The 23,867-nt window shown below is 41.4% G+C and overlaps 1 protein-coding gene and 1 non-coding gene across 2 annotated transcripts; one reads left to right on the top strand and one right to left on the bottom strand.

Annotated features, from left to right (window-relative positions):
• Positions 1 to 1,988: 1,988 nt before the first annotated feature.
• On the top strand, positions 1,989 to 4,181 carry LOC131249069 (scarecrow-like protein 8). The gene has a single exon (XM_058249634.1). The coding sequence runs from the start codon at positions 2,004 to 2,006 to the stop codon at positions 4,065 to 4,067; it is 2,064 nt and encodes a 687-aa protein (XP_058105617.1). The 5' UTR covers positions 1,989 to 2,003; the 3' UTR covers positions 4,068 to 4,181.
• Positions 4,182 to 21,363: 17,182 nt separating this feature from the next.
• LOC131250466 (small nucleolar RNA R71) lies at positions 21,364 to 21,470 on the bottom strand. Its single transcript, XR_009173392.1, has one exon. It is a non-coding gene; the product is annotated as a small nucleolar RNA R71 (small nucleolar RNA).
• Positions 21,471 to 23,867: the final 2,397 nt, after the last annotated feature.

Genomic DNA, 23,867 nt, shown 5'->3' with positions numbered 1-23,867 from the left:
CAATGTAGGTACCAGGTAGACCTGTTCTAACGTTTCAACATGTGATGTATGCGCGTGAATATGCTGACTTCTATATCGTTATATACTAATGGTGAATGTCACGTAGTGTTCCAAAGATGCCATACGGACCATGCTGCACCATATTTACTAATATATTTTAGACATCTGATCCGTTAAATAGGTGGATCCCATTATTAAAATATTCTAGAAGATATCTCAAGACGATCAGATCATCAGATGAGAATTACAACCAGTCACTGAAAGAACGGACTGTCAATGATTTGACACAATGTACAACTGTGTGATAAATGAATCAGATTGAATTTTTTGAAATGTGGTCTTGATGAAGGTTCTAATCTCCTACGGTGCTCTGATTTTCTCTGCACACGAAATGTTTGTATGTTGACGGTGCTGTATGGTAAGCTTTTGCATGCTGAGGGCTGTACATGATCCTTCCCACTAAACAATTTTACTGGGAGGACGTGAGAACATACAATGTTAATCTACGATTGGTTATTAAACGGTGGCAGCTATCTGGAGTGGACATGGGACATGTGTAGATCAATTCAGACCGTCCAATGGTGGCTCTCTTGATAGATGGAGGATATCAATAAAGTCACAGTGACTCTTGACGTTGAATCGTTGGTAAATTCACCTTAACCGTTCATTTAACGGTAACTAATCAGACATTTAGAATCAACGATTTCTGTGAATTTCAGATCACGCTCCATCTGCAACTGGGCCAGATATCTGGACCTCTAGATAAGAACTGCATAAGTGCCACGTGTACTGTGGAGGATTACCACCGTGTATCACTTGGTTAGGGACGCACAACATTAACCGTTTATGAAGCAAGTAACAGATTTTCAACAGAAGGGTATTTTCGTCTGTTTATGAGAATTAGGTGATTGCTTTCGTTAGAAGAGAGCCGGGGTACATACGGTCACCTGACCAGACGTTCATGGTTTATTTCTGGCATTTGATCAAATGGACTGAACTGGAGGGACAGATTTTAGCACCTCCCTGTAATTTCATCATGTCTATCACACATATACGAGATCTAAACCGTCCATTTGGTATTTTCTACAGTGAAGGGTCTTGATCTAAAAAATCAGAATGTTCAATCGATCTTAACCTTTTAATAGGTGGCAAAAAATCAACAGTAAAAGACAAAGCCCAGCAACGGTTCTCATTCGTGAGAATAGATCTTTATATTTAATTGTAAAATAGTCTAATAAATTTAATTTTCATAATAAAGGATATTAAATTATTTTTACAGTTGATGAATGGTTCAGATCATTTTAAAGATGGTCCAATCATATGATAAATAATCAGGAGGCACACAAATAAAGTGCTCCACGAGACACGGAAGCTGATTAGCCGGTTACCTTCCCTCGCTTTATTTTAATGGTAGGGGCTTCGCCAACGAAGACAGCTTTCGGGATTTGAAATTCCACAAAGCGAATACATCACACTGTGCGTTCGCCACAACTAGTTAAATCACAGAAACTCATTCACCGTTCATATGGAGTATGTAAACGAAAATCTGGACCGTTCAAATAGTGGGACCGATAACCGAAATATCTTTCAGAGAAAATTTGATGGTAATATACCACATTTATCTTGGACGAGTTGTACAGTTTAGGAAGATAATTGGTGGTGAGCTCACAGTTTAGTCCAGCCAAAAGTTGGGGAGTTATATCATACTCTGGCGCCGTGTAACGCTTGACACGCAGGCACTCATAGATCTCACACGTGGCATACATTAACTCAAGTAACCTGATTAAAACTGAAGAATCCAGAGTTTCTAATTTACAGTCTCAAAATCAGGTTTATTGAATAATCCTGCCCTCTGATTCTCATATACTGGTTTGTTTAAATCGAACCATTGGATATTCATCATCTTAACCGTCCAATCAATATCTACAAATCAGTTGGTAAGATCACGAAACAAGCATAAAAAAATTTCACCCATAATTTATATTTTTGGTTGAAGCACTTACATGCCACGTATACAATTTCTAAAGTGCCTGCGTATCCTGCATCACGCACTGCCAGAGTATAAAAGTTTTTTATCCGGGAAGGAATGTAACCGGCAAGTGGAGGTAAAATCCACGAGTCTACCGGGAGTTGGCAGTTGGAGAAACGAAAGGAGAATAAAACGAACCGGAAAAAGGAGCGGAGACGTAGATGCAGAAGCTCTTCTTCTCTCTTTTTATATAAAAGAGAGGAAAAGAGGGTATTTTTCTGCAGAAAGCAGAGCTTCCATGTCTGGCTTTCAAAGTAGCGATTTCTACGGCTCCGCCGGAATCGGCGGAGGATCGGCTAACTCCGTCCGACTCCAGTACCGATCTCAACCTGGAGGGATTCTCGTTGGCCCATCTCAATCTCCTTCAGGTTTCGTTCCTCAGCAGCCTTCCTTCTTGAAACGATCTCTCACTGATTTGGAGAGAAATCAGCAGCAGTTGCAGCAGCTACAGCAGCTACAACAGCAGACTCTTCTTCTTAGATCGGTGAAACAGAGAACCCATCAAACATCTCCGATATCTCCGCTTTCTCCTATCGATTTCTCTGCTGTTTCTCCAGAAATTTCTACTGCTTGTTCTTCTGCAGCAAGGCTTCGTTTTCCCCTTCAACAGCAGCAGCAGCAGCAACAGCAACAACAACAACCCAACAACCCCAACTCGTCTTTCATCTCTTTCTCGTCCGTTCCCAGCCGAATCGCGGCCTCTGGAGCGGAACCCAACTCGGAAAAGATGCGAAATCAGTTGCAGGAGCTGGAAAGGCAGCTGTTGGATGATAACGACGATGAAAGCTCTGTTTCTGCGATTACCAGCAGCGAATGGAATGAGACTATGCAAAATCTCATCACCCCAAAACCCCTTTCTCCTTCTCCAACATCATCTTCTTCTTCGTCATCGTCCTCATCGTCGTCTCCGCCATCATCGTCGTCGAAACAGCTGCTGACTGATTCTGCGACCGCGATTTCAGAAGGGAAGATAGATGCAGCGACAGCGATCCTCCGGCGTCTGAAGCAGTCGTCGAATGGCCGAAGAGGCGATCAGGAACAGAGGCTCACGGCATACATGGCCGCAGCGCTGCTAGCTCGCATAAACCCTTCCGAAGCTCCTCCAATTGCCGAGCTCTGCAGCGCAGAGCATCTCCTCGCCACCCAAATGCTCTACGAAGCCTCGCCCTGTTTCAAGCTCGGATTCATGGCGGCCAATCTCGCCATCCTCGATGCAACCAGAGACCACCCCAAGATCCACATCGTCGATTTCGACATCGGTCAAGGTAGCCAGTACATGACCCTCATCCACGCCCTCGCCGAGCGTCAGCTCGCCAAACCAACGGTCAAGATCACCGCCGTGAAGGATCCCAGCTCGATGATCGGCCGCAACAACGGCGCCGATCCTATTCAGGCCGTCGGCGACCGACTCAAGAAGCTAGCCCAGCGTGTCGGCATTGGGTTCCGTTTCAACGTCCTCTGCTGCCGGCCCTCCGAGCTCCGGCGCGAGTCGATTGGGTGCGATCCGGACGAGTCTCTGGCGGTGAATTTCGCTTTCCGGCTCTACCGAATGCCGGACGAGAGCGTCTCCACCGCAAACCCCCGCGACGAGCTGCTCCGCGTCGTGAAGCGCCTCTCCCCGACGGTGGTGACCCTGGTCGAGCAGGACCTCAACACGAACACGGCCCCGTTCCTCGCCCGGTTCGGTGAGTCCTGGTCCCACTACCGCGCGCTCTTTGACTCGCTCGACGCGACCCTGGCTCGCGACGGATCGGAGCGGGTCCGGGTCGAGGAGTGCCTTGCCCGTAAAGCCGCCAACGCGGTGGCCCGAGAAGGGCGGGAAAGGTTCGAACGGTGTGAGGTTTTCGGCAAATGGCGGGCCCGAATGGGAATGGCCGGGTTCGAACCAAGACCGCTCGGGTCCCATATTGCTGAGTCGCTGCGCGCGCGACTCGGAACGAGTCGAACTCACCCCGGGTTCTTCGTTAAGGAAGAAGGTGGTGGGATTGGGTTTGGGTGGATGGGTCGAATCCTGACCGTTGCTTCTGCCTGGCGTTAGATTTTCTTTTTTTAATTTTAATTTTAATTTTTGTTATTATGGTTGTTGTTATTGTTGTTATTAATTAATTATTATTAAATATTAGAGAGAAAAGACCAGAAACAAACGAATAAATGCTCTGCATTGATGTATGGCTGCAGCCGTGGAGTGGAGAGAGTGGGAATCGTTAGAGAGACAGAAGAGCGAGTTATCAGGAACGGTACTTCTTCATTTATAGAAATCTGTACACCCTCTTTTCGTGTGTGCTCGTTCTGGATAAATTTCGAGCTATCCTGTCCGTTCGCTTCGATGGGCAGTCGTCATGTTGGGCACTATCAAGTTTATCTGCCCCAAAATTTAGGCTGCTCCACTAATGTTTTTCAAACTATAATGGATGGCTGAAAAGTACTTTTCTGAGGTTTCATAGGTCATTGGGCTGTGTGGCCCACCTGATGCTTCGAATAGCCCGATTTTGTTTATCTTATACGGTTATACCTATCTGATAGACGGCTTGGATCTTGCTCCTAATCCCTTGGTAGTGATGCGATGCAGTGGTTTGTGTATGATATACTGAATGGGGTAGCGTATACGGGCGGCTTCGGTGGAACCCTGACTGTGGGGCCGTCTGTGATGTATGTGCCTTTATCTATGCCGTCCATCTGTTTTTACAGCTCATTGTATGGTATGATTGTAAAATTGAAGCAGATCCAAATCTCAGGTGGATCACACCACAGGAAACAGTGGTGATTGGCCGTTAATAACTTCTTGTGGGCCACAAAAGTTTTGGATCAAGCTGATAGTTGTGTGGTCCATTCATCTAGGTCATTGGGGCTTTATCAACAGGTTGGATGGTAAATAAACATTCCGTTGGATACCAAGATGATTTTAACGGTGGGTATTCAATCATCACTGTTTCTAGTGGTGTGGTCCACCTAAGATTTGGATATTCTACATTTTTGGGATCATTCAATAAAATGAGATGTAAGAACGGATAGACGGTGGGGATTTAAAGTACATGCATCGCAGTGGTGGGGGTCCACTGAAGCCGCGCCCAGCGACACATCCACGCGAGAGTGCATGTGAGCTTTTCCATCACCTTTTAGATCTGCTGCGTAAATTCAGGCCATTTCCAATCTCAGGTGGGCCACGGCATATCGATGCGGATTGGCTGTGTAGCACATCACCGATCTGGCTGATGTGTTGACGTCACCAAGTTCTGTGGCTCCCATCATCAGGTATGTGTTACATCCCAACCGTCCTTTCATTTGGCGAGCTCGTCCTAACGGTTGACCCGAAAAATAAGACAGATACAAAGATCAAGTGGACCACACTGCAAAAAGCGGTGGGGATTGAACGTCTACCATTGAAACAACCCTCTTGGGGTCACAGAAGTTTTGGATCAATATGATATTTGTTTTTCCTCTTAATCCAAGTATGAGTGACCTTATGAACAGATTGGATGGAAAATAAACGCTATGGTGGGCCCTACGTATGTTTTAACGGTGAGAATCATTGCCCCACTTCTATTTCTGGTATGGCCCACTTAATCTTTTGATATGAATCATTTTTGGGATCATACACTAAAATGATCTCACAAAATGGATGAACGGTGTGGATTTAATAAATACATCGTTTTGGGCCCCATGTAACTTTGTTCTCCTTTGAACCGTTCGTACAACACGGAGCTCGAGGAGCCGCAGCACTCGTCTTCGCACGACACGTACCCACACCAGCCAATCCGCTTCCGATGAATGGCTAGAATGATAAAATTTCAACCGTCAATTTACCTATCCGTTGTGGCCCACCTGAATAGTGATCTGATCTTTTAGTCATTATTTCCAACCTAATGAATGTTCGTATCTCGTACACGTGTTTCATATTTACACCTGTACCCACGTGCTATTGGTCGAGGTCTAACACAGGCCTGTCCACGTGTTTGGATGGCGAGTCGCGTTGTACAGAGAGTGGTCGATCGCGACAAAGCAGAAACGCCTATGCAGAGGGCCCACCGAGAGTTGGTGCGCGCCTTTATTCAACCATTCAGATTGGGAATCCCGACAAATTCCTTGAAATCAGATTTTGGTGCATCTACTGCAGGAAATCGTTAAAAAGCAGAGATTCTAGATCGTCCATTTGGTGGGGTTTACTATTCATGGCCGTCGATAGAAAACCACATCTTCCCACTAATATCATCCAAGTTAGTCTGATCTGTAGTGATCGCCACCAAATGTATGGTCCAGATTCACCCAGCGCCAACGAACAGCCACGAACTAATAAAAAAGACTTATGGTGACGTACCGGTTGGATCCTCTTTCTTTATCACAGATACTCTGCTAGACGGTGATGTATGATACGCAGTCACTAAGAAATTGCACGCGTGCCTAAAAGGTAACATAAATGAAACTGTCTAAATCGTGGGTCCCACTTTAGATGGTCGTAAATGAAAACTAGTTCGATTCTATTTACTAACTGGTGGACATTTGATTGGACGTCTAAAATGAAAAGTAGTCAATGGTCAGCAATCAACCACCAGATGGCCATTGATTGAGAGTTAGGGAACTTCAATCAATCTGCATTTAGGTTGATGACCTATCGACAGTGGGTCCCACAATTTGGATGGTTATCCGTTGGCTAATACATGCCACGTAAGAATATCTGAGTGTCTGTGTATCAAACTTTCTACGCTACCAGAGCATCAGGGGAAGCCTTTCGCATGCATTCGCAAAAGGGAGATGCTCCAATGCTTACAGAGCACTATAAGTTATAGTGCTCCTAGTTGCATCGGAATACTTGCATGGTCCGATCCATTGATCCAACCGTTCATTAAGTTCAACATTCAAGCTAAATACCAACCATTTGATCGATGGCTTTTACCATGGATGGTTAAGATCATTTATATAACGAAATGCCGAATAAATAATCTGATCCATCTATTTGCTAGGGACTATTATGGATTGCTTATGATTCCAAATATTCACTTTTGTTGGGCATACTTGTATCCATTATTTTCACATATTAATTTCCGCATGCGATGATTCTTTCAGCTATTAACTATAAACAAACACGATAAAATATTCTTAGCAAATCGTTATATAAATTGAAGTTATATATATATATATATATGGAAAAGGTACTATGCGCCTGACCTCACGATAAGCTCCCGTGAGGTCGAGCTGTGTGGGCCCCATTGTGATGCATGTCGACCATCAACACCGTGCATTTAATGGGTCCTCTTTAAATTATGGGATATCTCAAAAATCAGCCGTATACGGAACTCAAGTGGGCCATACCATCTAAAATCATGTAAAGACACCGTTAAAATATATATATAAGCACTTGGTGGGGCCCACCTAAAATTTGCATGCATCTGAAACTTGGTCTGAACCCTCATCCAAGTGGGACACACATGATGGATGGGCTGGATTTGCAAATCACATCTGCCCAAAAAATGATTATGAATGTTTTAACGGTGCACGGCCCCTCTCCACTTCTATATGTGGTGTGGCCCACACAAGTCACGGACTGACGTGATTTTTGAGACCTAGGCCCACGATGGAATGGTGCATCTGACTGATGGGGTAGATGTTCGAAACACATCACGATGGGGCCCACACAGCTCGACCTCATGGGACGGACTCGTGAGGTCGAGCGCAAAGTGTCTTTTCCCATATATATATATATATATATATATATATATATATATATATATATATATATATATTATTCTTAGTGAATCAGTATACAAATTGAAGTTTTTTTTTTTTTTTTGGGTCAAAAGGAAATTAAAAATGTAGTGAAAATGATCGAGTTCTCTTTGAATTTCAATGTACTTGGTCAATTCCGTCGAGTACAATAATCATTCTCTCAAATACTACTTACGAAATAACATATTCATTATTCTTATCAAATCGTTATACAAATTAAAGTTTATTCTTTTGTCATGGTAGATTTCTTTTTGCGAAAAAAAAATTAAAGAATATTGTGAAATTAACTTGAGTTCTCTTTGAATTTTTAAATTTCAACAGATACATTAAAATTCAAAGAGAACTTAGTCAATTTAAATATACCCAGTGAAATTTATTGAGTTCTCATTGATTACATCATTCATTCCCTCAAATCTTACTTATGAAAAAAACACATTCATTCTTTATTCATATCCGCCCACAACTACTATTTCAATGAAACATGAGTTTAAAAAGAAGTAAAAGAGTATGATAAAGTGAAACACAATTTTAAATAAGAAATCACCTATGGATAAAATTTGAAAGATTATAAATTTATCAACACAACTGATATGAAGCAATTAATAAAACTCCCATAAATATTATGAAAGTAAAATGACAATAACTGAAAATTTAAGATTAAATCGGAAATTTTAGTAAGAAAAATGAAGAGATAAGATGGATTTTTAGATATAGCCAGATAAACAGAATAAATCAAAAAAAGTAAGAATATGTCCGTCCCAAAAAAGTTCACATATTTAGAAATAAAAATTAAAATTTTGAAGGTTTGGTTAGGCTTTCAAAATAATGAAGCCTATAGGGAGAAATTTCTCTTCACAAAAGATATATGCTCCACTGCTCACAGAGCACTTATAAGTTATAGTACTCCTGGTTGCATCGGACCATCACGGATTGCTCATGATTCTAAATATTCACTTTTGTTGCCCAACATTAACCATAGCATCCACTACTTGGGAAAATAATGGCTTAAAAAATAAGGCTAAATGAAGGATTGATTGGATCGTCAAACCAGTGCTACTTTTTTCTTAATAGTTCATGGAAAGTGTTTTGTAATTAATGGACCGTTCAGATTTTTTGATTGAACTGTCCAAGTGAACAGATGCAACTAAGGAGCATATAACTTACAAAGAAAGGCCCCCCATGTTTAGAAAAAAAACAAAAAAGAGAAGTGCTTTGATACTCTGGCTGAGTGTGATAGATGATACACAGGCAGTTAGATCTTACTGAGAAATTGCATACGTGGGATACAATTTATTCATACTAACCATTCAAATTATGGGAAAAAGTATAGCTATCTTTATTATATTTCCGTCCATTTATTGGACGTTTGAAAATGAATAATATCCAATGGTCATATTTCAAACAACAAGTGTTCATGAATCAAAGGTTAGAATGCTTCAAAAAATCTGGCTCTTATTCTGTAACTTAGATAAAGTGTGCTCCGTAGTTTAAACGGTTTAATTTGAGTTGATAAATGCAACGTGTACCATTCATAAGTGCTTGCGTATCAAGCTACAAACGCAACCAGAGTATAAAATAACACCCCATTAAGAAAAAGAAGCATTTATGCCAAAGGTCGGTCGAAGGTAGGGCCGTGTTTGATTTCGTCCTTACGAGTATCTGTTCTCCGATATCATACGTAACCGGTGGAACGACTTATTCCCACGTGTACTCGCTAGGCATGTGTCGTGCACGTGCGAGTGTTGCGAAGTGGGTCCCACAGGTAATCATTTGTCGGATGATAAGGCCCCTTAATCTCTGCATTGGTAGCATCATCCAGAAATCACGCGTCAGTAATGGTTTTGACCGTCTATTTTTCTCAATTGAATATGAATCAGTCACTGTAGGTTTTCAGCCGTCCCTTTTGAGTGTGACTAATCAATGGGAATACAATCTACTGAGAGTGAATTCATTGAATCCGGCCTATCCTGGGTGGGCCCACCTAATCGACGTCCTGTATTAATGTTATACCGTGGTCGCAAGTGGACTCCATCTGGTAATGTGTGATTCATGTTCATTAGTCGCGATGCACATGGAACTGTTTTTCCACTGGAATTTGTGCTGATGGACACGTGTCCAGAGCACAACTACCCACGTGTGGATGCAGGTGTAAATGTTTTACGTATATCACACGCATGCGCAGCCGGCCACAATGACGTAATCCCACGTGCCAATATGATACACGTGTAGAGCCCACCATGTGAGTTGTAGATTCAACGGACCAAGACACGTGCCGGCCTACTTACCTGTTTGGTCACGAAATCAAATGGACGGATGAAAAGCTTAGTATTGTTATCCGTCCTTTTCATTGGTTGTGGTCCACCACGAGATGAATACCACAGGCTGTATTACGAGTGAGGGGTGGGCCCCACATGATGAATCGATCAGATGCGGTGTCGATGTACGGATATGGTACATACGCGTGTACGGTTATTTAGTGAGTTTCAAGATTGGAAAGGTGGTGTTTCGGTCTCGGTTCATATGCTCTGCACCATTTATTACTTGAGGGATACTTGCAGCCGAACTTCGCGGAATCGGATTCGGTAGTACCCCTACAGTACCGACGTCGGTGCTGGAGGAGCTCTGTGGGACCCACCATGATGTATGTGTATTATCCATGCCGTCCATAAATTTTTAAAGATCATTTTAGTGCATAATCCGTAACAATGAGGCAGAAATAAATATGTGGTGGACCACAACACAGGAAACAGTGGTGAATGAACACCCATGATTAAAGACTTTGTAGGGCCCACTGTAATGTTTTTTTGTCATCAAACCTGTTTATTAGGTCACAAAGACCTGGATGAAGGAAAAGAACGAATATCAGCTTGATCCAAAGCTGTTGTGGCCCCAAAGAAATTTTTAATGGTGGCCGTTCAATCACTATTGTTTCCTGTGGTGTGATCCACTTAAAGATTTGGATTGCGTAAGTTTTGGGTTCATGACGTAAAATGATCTGGAAAATGGATGGACGGCGTGGATAAAACACATACATCATGGTGGGCCCACAAAGTTTTTCCAGCACCGACCGGGCGCGGATCGGGTACTACCCCACCGGGCCCAGCTAGAGATGGATGGTCATGTCAGGGGCTCTGTGGTACCCACCGTGATCTATATGTTAGATCTACGCCGTTCATCTATTTTGAAAGATCATTTGACATCTTGAGACTAAAAAGATGCAGATAGAACGCTCAATTGGACAACACCACATGAAGCAGTAGAGATTTAAAGCCCATCGGTGAAATCTTGTTGGGGGCCATAGAAATTTTAAATCAAGTTGATATTTATTTTTTCATTTCATCAAGGTTTATGTGACCCTATGAACACGTTGGATGGCGAATAAACATCATGGTGGGCTCTAGGAATATTTCAACGGTAAGATTTCAATCACCATTGCTTCACTTGGTGTGGTCCACCTGAGAATTCGATTAACCTTTATTTTGGGTTCATGATTTAAAATAATATTTTAAGATATATTGAAGGCGTGGATATACCATATACATCACTGTGGGTCCCACAGAGACCCTGAAATCACCGTCCGTCTCTAGCTAGGTCTTGGTGGGGTAGTACCCGATCCGCGCCGGCACCGACCAGCTACCGAATCCGAGTCGAAACTTTGCTAGGCCAGAACGCGTGTATGAGAAAGCTGACGTACATGCCACTACGTATACCATCGTGGCTGTCGTGTGAACATCTAATCCGTTCATTAGGTGTGTTTTACTATTTAAATGACGTAAAAAGGATTCAGGATTTTAGAAACAGTTGGACGGACACGAATACTTCATCCAAGTCTTTTTCAGCATTAGATTTTTTTTTTCTTGTAAATGATGGCCCATGTGAAAAGTGGACCACTTTGATTCTCAGAATATTTTATATAAATAATATTTATACTATGATGAACGGATTGGATCTCGTATCTCTCCGCCATGACGGCAAATTTATGGCGTGTGCATGTACTGATTTGTACGCGCGTGTGGGCCTAAAGAAGCTCCTTCAAGCCATTCACCAAAAGAGAGTTATTTGATACTCTGGAGTATGGCGCTTAATACGCAGGCACTCAGGAATTATGAACGTTGCATAGGTAAAGTCATAAAAAGAGTAAAATTTAGAGACCACTGTTGATAAATCATAATCTTTGACTCGTGAATGCTTATTTGTTGAAAGAGAACCATTGGATCTTTTTATTTTCATTTTAAACCGTCAAATAAACGTCCACATATTATATAGTAATATAATCAATTAATCTGATTATTTTTATTTATAATACATATAAGACTGGACCACATAATCCAGGCAATTTTATTTAAATCAATTGTACGCCGCGTATGCAATTTCTAATGCATGCGTATCATTACTGACATTCTACCAGAGTATCTCTCTTCAAAAAAAAAAAAAAAAGCATCATGCAGTTCGCATCACGGAACTTCCATGCACTTCCTTCCCACCATTACACGTGTATGAAGATCTAGACTGTTAATTTTTATAGGACGCTAAGTGGATGGCTTCAGTGACCAGATTACTCCTACCAGTTCCGAGTTTTTGCAGTTTAATATGGACCGTTCCGAATTCTTGATTTAATTATCTCTTGATCAGATAGCCGCACATATAGATAAATTCCCTTCAACTCTCAAATATGGTCCACCCACGTGGTAAAAACCAAATCAACGGTCTCGATCACCACACACGAGTTCCAAATGCACATTAACCCTCCTAGAAGTCCATTACATGCGCGCGTAGATTATCGCATTCCCCTACAATAAAGCGAAGAAACCAAGGTTGCACTTGCACCGAACGTATTTAATAAAATCATCATTCCATGATGAAACTCACGAAAGCAAGAGGTGTTTTAATCATTGGAACTAATCCAGTGTTAAACCCACATACCTAAGTTTGGTACGAGGAACTCCATCTCCATAATGTCACACGTGCACACGATCTCGACCGTTCATCCAATGGCCCACATATGATATGGGTCATATCTTGAGCTATTCGGGCATCACAACTAACGTGTGGGATCCACACACGGAGAGAGAATATTACTAAATAACTTAGATATAAGTGGAGAATATTGCTTTATAGTTTGGTAAGCCAAGCTGTTTACATTGTATTTGCAGTTACTAAATTAAATAATATGTGTGGACGGACCCTAAGTCTAAAGTTAGATTTATGGATAATTAATAAAATAATGCTAACTTCCCGAGATTTAAGTGCTATGTTTATACCGGTGTGCTAGGGTTCACATGCATCCCTCTTCACATGAACTATTACATCACTTTCTATCTTGGTGTTTTATCATAGGTCAATGGATTTGATTAAACTAGATTGGATGAGCCAATGAATATAAAGTGCATGAATATGTAGGTGGGCTTATAATACATGTGTTCACATGCGTGGGGTTGTAATACTTTCCTCTTTTATTATAAACGACCAATCATAATAACTATGGTTATTTTGGCAGTTGGAGGAAAAATGAACTATGATGGGTTGGATATAACAATTCTATTATGTGGGCCAACATAATCAATGGTTTAGATTGATCTAACATATTGACCATTCGATATTTGGACTAAGCATATTGGTGAGCCCTTAGTAGCTATGACCAAGTTAGATTAGTAAGGGGTGGTGTACTTAGATTGTACTAGGTATGCATAATATTTAAAAGATACATAGACTATTATAGCGAGGAGACTTGCGGAGTAGTTATGAAGGGTTGAACAATTTCAAGTTTTTTATTTATACAATTCCAAGTTTTATTTTTATAAATAAAAAACTTAGTTTCCTCGCCTTCACATATACAAAAAATCTATTCTTAAAGTTTTATCTTCTTATGTTGACACTAGACACTGTTGTCAGAACTATGTCTTAAATCTGACATGTTTTTTGGAGACGCTCGACTGGTCGAGAGCATGCCTCGACTCGAAATCTAACGAGCTCGTTTTTTGGGGTGTCCGTGATGCTTGATCAGTCGAGGGTCAGGCTCGACTAGTCAAGCGAGTTGCTCGGCCAGTCAAGGCCTTCTTTCGATTCGTTAAGGGTTACACAGATTCTACACGGACTGCGTAAATTTGAGGCAGTTTCCGGACTTTTCCAAGGTTGGTGCGAAAGGGGTGTTTCCTAAACTATAAACAGGGGTCTCCAGAGCTATTCTAAAGTATTTCTAAAGCTTTCTAAAAGGGTTCCAAGGGTTCCTAAAAGGGTTTTAGGATTTCTAAAGGGTGTAGCAAGGGTAAGATTCGAGATTGTTCGAATCGGGTAAGTCCTCTCTCTTATAATTTCTTTTCATAGTGGATTTCTGTCGCTTTGTGCCGTGGTTTTTTCCCAAAAGGGTTTTCCACATTAAATCTTTGTGTTCTCTTCTGATTGCTTGTTGCTCTTGGATTGCTATCCTAGATCTAGATCTGTGTGATTCCGTATCACAAATCCCCAACAAGTAGTATCAGAGCAATAGTTGGGGCACATATCTGAATCTGCAGGATTAGTAATAATGAGAAACGGCAAGTTTGATATTGAGAAGTACTCAGGCAAAAATAATTTTGAGTTATGGAAGGTTAAGATGATTAGTCTATTAACTAAGGAAGGCGAGATTAAGGCTCTTGTGGAGCGAAAATCTACCATGAAAGATGATGAATGGGAAAACCTTGATAGTAATACTTTAACTTCTATCGTTTATGTCTCACGGATGAAGTTCTCTATAATGTTTTGAGGGAAAAAATTGCGTGTAGTTTGTGGGCGAAGTTAGAGAACATCTATGTAAAGAAGTCCTCTGAAAATCACCTACACTTGAAGCCATAGTGTTATACCTTCAAGATGGCAAATGGTGGAGATGTAGAAGCCCATATCAACAACTTTAATAAATTGATGTGCAAATTGCTGGATATGGAGGAAGTGATCAAAGATGAGGAACATGCATGTATATTGTTGAATTCTCTTCCTTCATCATATGAGTCTTTCAGGGATATGATGTGTACTGTAAATAAAACCCTAAGTGTTGACATCGTTATTTCAGTCCTTCGAGGGAAGGCTATGAGAAAGCTAAATGACGACATAGGGACATCTTCCGATGCACTGATTACGAGGGTTAGAGATTCTGAGCGAGGTATAGGATCTTCCAGACCTAGATCTAAATCCAAGGACAAGGGCAAAAGAAAATTAAAGTGTTGAAATTGTGGATTGTTTGGACACATGAAGAAGGATTGTGGAAATCCTAAAGCGAAGAAAGAAAATTCAGCTACTTCTTCCAAAGAGGCCAATGTTGTTAAATCTAATGAAGAAATAAGTGGTGGTGATGTTCTATCTGTTTCCATAATTGGTCACATACACGACAATCATAAAAACGAGTAGATACTTGACACAGGGGCATCATATCACATGACTCCTCATCGGAGTTGGTTCGTCAGTTACAAGGAATGCGATGGTGGACAGGTTTTTATGGACAATGATAATGCCTGTAATGTTGTGACTATTGGTACAGTGAGCATCAAGATATTTGATGGGATGGAGCGTACCCTAACTAATGTCAGGCACGTTCCTAATATGAACAAAATATGATTTCTCTGAGTATACTCGAGGCTATAGGGTACAAGTTCACTGGTATTGATGGTGTCCTTAAAGTTTCAAAAGGGGCACTCATGGTTATGGGAGCGCAAAGGCACGGAAACCTTTACAAGTTGATCAGGAACACTTCAGCAGGTGGAGCGGTAGCAGCTATTGCAAACTCCATGTCTCTACGTATGTGCCATGCTTGTCTGGGCCACATGAGCGAGTGGGGCATGAAGGTACTATCCGATCGTTGTTTGATTCCAGCTTTTAAAAATTCTGATTTAGATATATGCGAGGATTATATATATGGTAAACAATCTAGATTATGTTCTAAATCTGGAAAACACGTATATAAGAGAGTGCTTGATTATGTGCACTCAGACGTATTGGGGCCATCGCCAAAAGTTTTTAATGGGAGGTCGTCATGGTTTGTTTCATTCATTGATGACTACTACAGGAAAGTTTGAGTTTACTTCATGAAACATAAATCCGAAGTTTTCATCATATTCAAACAATGGAAGACAATGGTGAAAAAATAGTCAGGGTGAAAAATAAAGGTTTTAAGGACTGATAATGGTGGAGAATTTACTTCCACTGAGTTTAATGATTATTATAAGGATGAAGGGATCATCAGGTATAACACAGTGTGCCACACGCCCGAGCAAAATGGTGTGGCTAAGCAAATGAATCGGACTCTCCTGGAGAGGGCTAGATTCATGTTGAGTAATGCTGCGTTGGGCAAGGACCTATGGACAGAGGCTGTTAACACGACTTGTTATTTGGTGAACCGATCTCCTTCAATGACAATTGAATGTAAAATTCCAGAGGAAGTATGGAGTGGTCAGAAAATCGATTACTCAGATCTATGCATATTTAGTTATGAGGCTTACTCTCATGTACCGTCAGTTGAGAGAAATAAGCTAGACCATAGAGCCAAAAAGTATATCTTTGTTGGCTATGACGTTGGTGTGAAAGGTTACAGGTTATTCGATAAGGTCACACGCAAGGTCATCACTAGTCGTGACGTCAGATTTGATGAAAGCTCCCTATTTCGAAAGAATGATCAAGAGGAACAAGAGGAATCGAAAAGGGTGATCGTAGACGTCCAGATTGACACAGATGATACTCAGGCAGAGACAAATGTGAAGATAGAGGTACATGATCAGGTGGAGCAGCCACCTGTGAGAAGGAATCCACCGCGTGATCGCAGGTTACCGACAAGATACAGGGACGACTCTAATATTGCATATGCCCCATTATAGATGAGGGGGACCCGTCTACTAATCAGGAGACTCTTGATGAGCTTGATGTAGAAAAGTGGAAGGCGGGTATGGATAATGAGATAGATTCATTGCACAAAAATCACACATGGGAGCTGGTGAAATTTTCAGTAGGCCGAAAAGCGATTGGATACAAGTGGTTATTCAAAAGAAAACATGATAGATATAAAGTAAGGTTGGTAGCGAAGGGTTATACTCAGAGAGAAGGAATCGACTTCACAAAGATATTCGCGTGGGTAGTTAAGAAGGTGTCTATCAGATTCGTATTGGCATTGGTTGCCTAATATGATCTCGAGCTGGAACAGATGGATGTCAAGACTGCATTCCTGTACGGGGAACTGAAAGAGCAGATCTACATGAAGTAACCAGAGGGCTAAGAATTTAAAGGGGCAGAGAAAAAGGTTTCCAGGTTAATGAGGTCGTTGTACAGCCTGAAACAGTTGCTTAGGCAGTGGTATAAAAAATTCAATTCTTTCATGGTGAGTTAGAAATTTACTCGGAGTGAATACAATCACTGTGTCTATTACAAGACATTGAGTTATGAAAAATTCATCATCCTATTATTGAATGTTGATGATATATTGATCGCCTGTCATGATATATCTGAAATAAACATATTGAAGACTCAGTTATCAGAGACATTCGAAATGAAAGATCTGGGGGTTCCAAAGAGGGTTCTCGATATAGATATTTATAGAGGCAAGAAGAAGATCAATATTTGGTTATCACAGGCAGAATACCTTGAAAAGGTGTTGATCAAATATGGGATGGACCAAGCAAAGTCGGTGAGTTTTCCCCACACGGCTCATTTCAAGCTTTCCTCAGAATAATGTCCGAAATTAAATGAGGAAAAACAGATCATGTCTCATATGCCTTATTCGAATGCAGTTGGCAGTTTAATATATGCCATGATCTGTACGAGACCAGATATTTCATAGGCAATTGGTGTTGTGAGCAGATACATGTCAAACCCCGATAAGCAACATTAGGAAGTAATGAAATGACTACTTCGATACATTCGAGGTACGAAAGATTACGTCTTAACTTTTGAGAAGACAGGAACAAAATTAGTAGGGTATGTGGATTCCGACTACGCAGGCAGTATAAATTTCAGGAAGTTTACTTCAGGATACTCATTTCTACTAGCGGGTGGAGCAATCAGTTGGATGTCAAAGCTTCAGTCAATGGTAACTTGTTAAGGGTCAAATATTGCATATCAGACCCATTTATTGCATGAAATTACAAGCATGACACCGTTTAATAGCCTAATTTAATTGAATTTGTGATGCAGGGCGTCTTCATGAGCTTGGACTGGGAAAGGACACTAAAAAGCATGGATTTACCGATCTGATGACACTAAAGCAGGGGACGGACTCCAGAAGACCAAGAGCGACGAAATTATACACCAGGGGTCCGCGGAAATCGAGGAATCGAAGTTCAAGTGGCCTGAAAAGTGCTCAAAATACAAGATCATAGGGTTCCCACCATCTGATCAGTTCGAAACTTCACACGTGGCTTGAGGACCATAAATAAACCGTACATGTAAAATTTCAGCCCCTGGATAACTATGAAAGTGGCCCAACGGGCAGATCAGCCCACTAATTACTGATCTGGGGCCCGCCTGATCTCTGGAATCTCCTCATCTTCAGTCTCAACGCCCTAAATCATGTGAAGAACCAGATGGACGGATTGGATTTCTCACAAACATCTCTGTGGGACCCACACAGGTAGTGCATGTACACATTATATAGGTGCACCGGGCGTTCACCAAAAGACCAAAAGTCGGTCAGCAAGCGCTGACCGACTCTCCTTCTCAAAACAGAATCCTCATCACAGCAGGCGAACGTGGGACCGCCGGTTCTTCTCAGTGGGGCCCATTCATCATCCAAATAATCAATCTGGACCGTCCATTGTGTAGATAAGTGGGTTATTAACCTCACCTAGAGGACCTTTTGGCATCATGCAAGAAATTGAAAGATCATAGCGATCAAAAGCAGGATGGGCGGTGAAAGAAAAGACTCAATGGGCGGAACCAAAAGACATACAAAATTACCTTATTTCAGCTAGTTTTTCGAGAGTAACGTGATGAACGGATTGGATTTTCCTTCTGAAGTCAATCTGGGACCCACCAGCCATCGCAGCGCTAATGACGCAGGTGCGGATGAATTCTGTGGGCCACAACCGTACGTCAAATGCTTGATCCAAACCGCCCAAGAGAGTCCCTCATTCCATCTCATTCACGCCTAGGTGACAGATTTGAAAAAGACAATGACGTTTGGTTTTTCAACCGTTCAAATGCCCGGTAGATGTCACTAAGAAAGAATCTGCGGGCCACTCCAAATCGTTGCCAAAATCAACATAGGTGACTGGATTTTCGAGCCGCATCCAATGGACGGAGTAGATTTGTCCATCGACAGCAACTATGGGCCCTATGAAGAACCAGCGTACGGTCTTGTGGTGATTGATGCGTAAACATCCGCACCTGCTTTAGGGAGGAGAAAAAAGAAAAGAACAGAAAATAGGGAGTTTTGGGGCTGCTGTGGAGAACGTGGGAAGGAAAACGGATTGGCTGCCGAACGTGGAGCAGTTGCTGCTGCTGTGCACGATCAGGGATTGAAGGAGCTTGGGCAGACGGCTGGAGATCTGACAGGAGAGAGAAAGACAGGGAGAGAAGAAAGAAGGTTTTTTCTTTGTTTTTTTCTTTTTATTATGCTTTTCTTCTCAAATTTCTGATGAGATCTAGCCCATCCATGCGTGGCTACTCCTCTTAGCTAGGGCTAAGAGGTGAAGCTTGTAGCGAGATGGGAGAACCTACTTTATGCCTTTAATTTAAATTTCTAAACTGAAGTTGATATAGTTGATTATTAAAGGAATATTTTTCTTAGTTTTTAATGGCATATTGTGACTGAAATTACAATGGGCGTGCAATGGCTTTGAATATTCCTTTCCTTTTTATGTTTATGAAGTCAGGAACCTCTGTTGTTCATCATTGTCCCATGGGCATGGTAGGATGACAGTACCTTCCTGACCTTCATGGCATGTTGATTGATTGATAATTAGATTAATTCTGTTGTTTGCTTTGTCTCCTGGGCATGGTTTGGTGATGGAATCCACTCTAATTCATACACCTTTCATCTCTTGAAACCTATATCAATGGCAGTTCAGTAAATTTTCATAATTTGTGATAGTGGCATACGATCTCCCTGATCTCTACAAGTGGATCCTCTGAATCCCTAGTTTTCGTCCTCTGAATTCCTTAAAGTTTTAAATAATTATTCCACAATTATTTCCTAAATTCTATTTGGTTTAGATCACATCTTAGTCTAGTTCTAGTTCTACTTGGTTTCAGATAACGTACAGGTATCAGTCCCTGTGGATTCGACCTCGGTCTTACCGAGTTTATTACTACATCACAACCCTGCACTTGGGGGGTGAACAAGTTTTTGGCGCCGTTGCCGGGGACTGATAGTTACGATTTTCTGAAATTAATTAGTTTTAGAATTAGGATAAGATTAGGATTTTATTAACTTTAGTTTTAGATTTTTTCTATTTGATTTTTAGAACTAACTTGTTTCCTGTTTTGTAGGATCCTGACATAAAATCTCTAAATTGGTAATTCTTTCCTAAATTCTCTACTTTTTCTTTTTATAGAATTAGGGTTTAGATCTTAGAAACTTTCTAATTCTAGTATCCTCTGTTCTGTAGGAAATAGGTTATTTTTAGAATTTAGGTTATTTAGAAATTGACTTTCTATTTTGGTTCTATTAACTTTCTAATTCTAACACTTTTTGAATCTAATTCTGTTTCTTAATTTATTTTTAGGATTTTTGTTTAGAAACTAACCTTCCTATTTTGTAGGCCTTTAAGATAGAAATCTCTATTTTGGTACACTCCTTCCCTACTATCTATTTTTCAATTTTCTTGTAGTAATTTACTTTTTAGTTTAGGCTTTCCTAGTTTACTTTAGAAATTTCCATTTTTCTTTAAAGAATACTTTCTTTTAGAAATTACTTTACTGTTATTTTTCTTTTAAAGTATCGTTTCTCTCCTTTATAGAATCTAACTTATTTTTGTTTTATTTTGCAGGTCCTTAACTTAGGAGCTTCAATTTGGTAATCCCTTTCCAATTCTCCCTCTCTTTCGTTCTAGATTTTCTTTCCTAGGGTTAAGTTTTTAACTGAGGGCTGCGAGTGTTTCATGCCCAAGTGGGCCCGTGACAACACTCGACGTCTCTTGACTGAAGGAGGAGTGGTTGAGGGGTTGACTATCCATCGCAGGATTAGACACCGCTCGAAATCCCCTGAGTTAACTGAGGTTATGGCTGAAGACCAACCTCCTCTACTTCCACCCAGGGTGGAGGATACCCAAGATGAGAATGAGGTGCAACAGGCACCCCCGCCTCGTACTTTACGAGATTTTCTACAACCGGCGGGAGTGAGTACGCCCTCATGCATGATTTTTCCTGAAAACACAGGACAAATGGACATCAAGCCAGGAGTTATCCAACTCCTTCCCAAATTCCATGGACTTGAATCAGAGAGTCCATATTTGCATTTGAAAGAGTTCGATGAAATTATAGCTACATTATGTTTTCCTAATGTATCTGAGGATACAATTAGGTTGAAACTCTTTCCTTTTTCCTTAAAAGAGAAAGCTAAGACGTGGTTACATTCACTGCGTCCTAGATCCATTGGCACATGGAACGATATGCAGAGGGAATTCATAAAAAAATTCTTCCCACATCATAAAACGATTACCCTCAGAAAAGCGATCATGAACTTTGCCCAAAAGGAAGATGAAACATTCTTTCAATGTTGGGAAAGGTTCAAAGATTTGGTCAGTTCGTGCCCACAACACGGATTTGAAACGTGGCGCATTACAAATTTTTTCTATGATGGACTGACATCTTCCATGCGCCAAATGGTCGAGACAATGTGTAATGGAGAGTTCATTAATAAAGACATCGACGAGGTATGAGACTACCTCGATAGTTTGGCTGAAAAAACACAATCTTGGGACTATTACCCAAAGTCGAACACCACGTCTAGGCCAACTCAATCAAAGGAGAAAGGTGGATTATATCTCTTGAAAGAAGAGGATGATCTCAAGTGTAAAGTGACTACGCTCATAAGGAAAGTTGAGGCCATGGAAGGAAAGAAGGATAAGGTCAATGAAGTTGTTGGCCGGCATCTGTGATTGCAACATTCACACAATTGAAAACTGTCCTACAATACCCGCCTTTCGAGGAGTGTTGAATGAACAAGCCAATGCCGTAAATAACTATCAAAGACCTTTTCCTGGACCCAACTCCAACACATACAATCCTGGCTGGAAAAATCATCCAAACTTCAGTTGGAGAAATGGACAAACGGCGACTCCTCCAGGTTTCTTCAATCAAAATCCAAATCAAGTGAAACCTCAAGAGGAACCGGTTCAAAATCCCATACAAGAGCTAGCTCAGGCAATGCGGGGAATCACAGATTTTATGCAAAGGATAGATTCTTGTATGACGGTTATAGAAAAGGGGATGCTTCCTGCACAACCTATCCCCAATCCTAAACCGCAATACGAGAATAATGATCCCAGCTCTTCAAATCAGATGGGGCATGCTAAATCCATCACCACTCTTAGGAGTGGGAAGATCATTGATAAAACTCTTCCGGTTAGGCCCGAAAAGCCTCAAGAACCAGAAGAGGACAACAATGATGGATCCACTGATGCCCCACAAAAAGTGGAACCGGAACTTCTAGAGAAGCCAGTTGCTCCATTCCCCCAACGGTTGGTTTCACCAAAACCTCTCTCTAACTCTCAGGATATTCTAGAGGTGTTGAAACAGGTGAAAGTCAACATTCCTCTGCTTGATGTCGTTAAACAGATACCTTCATATGCCAAATTCCTAAAAGACTTATGCACGACCAAGCGACGGAGAATTATTCAAAAGAAAATCTTCTTGACTGAGAAAGTGAGCGCCATCCTGAAGCAAGACGTGCCGCAGAAATTCAAGGATCCCGGTAGCCCAACCATATCATGTGTAATCGGGAACCATCGAATTGATCACGCACTTCTTGACTTAGGAGCGAGCGTCAATTTGATTCCCTACTCGGTATACAAACAGTTAGGTTTGGGTGAATTAAAACCCACCCTAACCACACTACAACTTGCTGATCGCTCTGTTCGTGTACCAAGAGGGATAATTGAGGATGTGTTGGTCCAAGTTGATAGATTTTACTACCCTGTAGACTTTATCATCCTGGACACCGAACCCATCAATAACATGAGCACTCAGATTCCCGTCATTCTTGGTCGCCCATTCCTTGCCACGTCAAATGCAATTATCAATTGCAGGAATGGTATCATGACTATGTCTTTTGGAAATTTGACATTGGAGTCAAACATTTTTTTCAATAACGGCAACAATTCAGAGGATGATGACGATTTCCACGATATTAACATGATTGACTCTTTCGTGGAAGATACGACACCTCTGACCTTATCCTCCGACCATCTAGAGACGTGCCTGGCCCACTCCCATGATTTTGATGACGACATGATTAGGGAGACTTGCGCCTTGCTTGATACTGCACCGGTACTTGAAGTTAACCGATGGAGGCCACAATTTGAAGAATTACCACAAACTGATGTAGTGCCTCTGCCGTCTAACCTCAAGCCGCCGAAGCTTGACCTAAAACCTTTGCCCTCCGATTTGAAATATGCCTATTTAGGTCAAGATGAGACATATCCGGTGGTGATCTCTGCCCACCTGGAGAAGGAACAGGAGAGTATGCTTATATCTACTCTCATTGAGCATAAAGGAGCCCTAGGATGGACGATAGCGGACCTCAAGGGAATCGATCCCTCGATTTGTACTCACCGCATATATCTTGAGGATAATGCAAAAACCGCTCGGCAGCCACAACGTAGACTAAATCCAAATATGAAGGAAGTGGTTAAAGCCGAGGTTCTTAAACTATTGGATGTGGGTATTATATACCCTATATCTGATAGTCAATGGGTGAGTCCAACTCAAGTGGTCCCTAAGAAGTCCGAATCACCATCGTAGCCAATGCTAATAATGAACTCGTGCCAACTAGAGTCACTACCGGTTGGAGAATGTGCATTGACTACGGAAGTTGAATACCGTCACGAGGAAAGACCACTTTCCCTTACCATTCATTGATCGATCCTGGAAAGGTTAGCTGGTCATTCCTATTATAGTTTTCTTGACGTATTCGCGCTACAACCAGATAGAGATAGCCCTC

This window comes from Magnolia sinica, chromosome 6, assembly GCF_029962835.1.
Source record: "Magnolia sinica isolate HGM2019 chromosome 6, MsV1, whole genome shotgun sequence".
NCBI lineage: Eukaryota > Viridiplantae > Streptophyta > Magnoliopsida > Magnoliales > Magnoliaceae > Magnolia > Magnolia sinica.
The sequence above is the reverse complement of the archived record's forward strand: the minus strand, read 5'-3'. Positions and strand labels throughout refer to the sequence as shown.

Coding starts and splice junctions, on each gene's coding strand:
- LOC131249069 (XM_058249634.1), top strand. CDS start 2,004: ATGCCACGTATACAATTTCTAAAGTGCCTGCGTATCCTGCATCACGCA.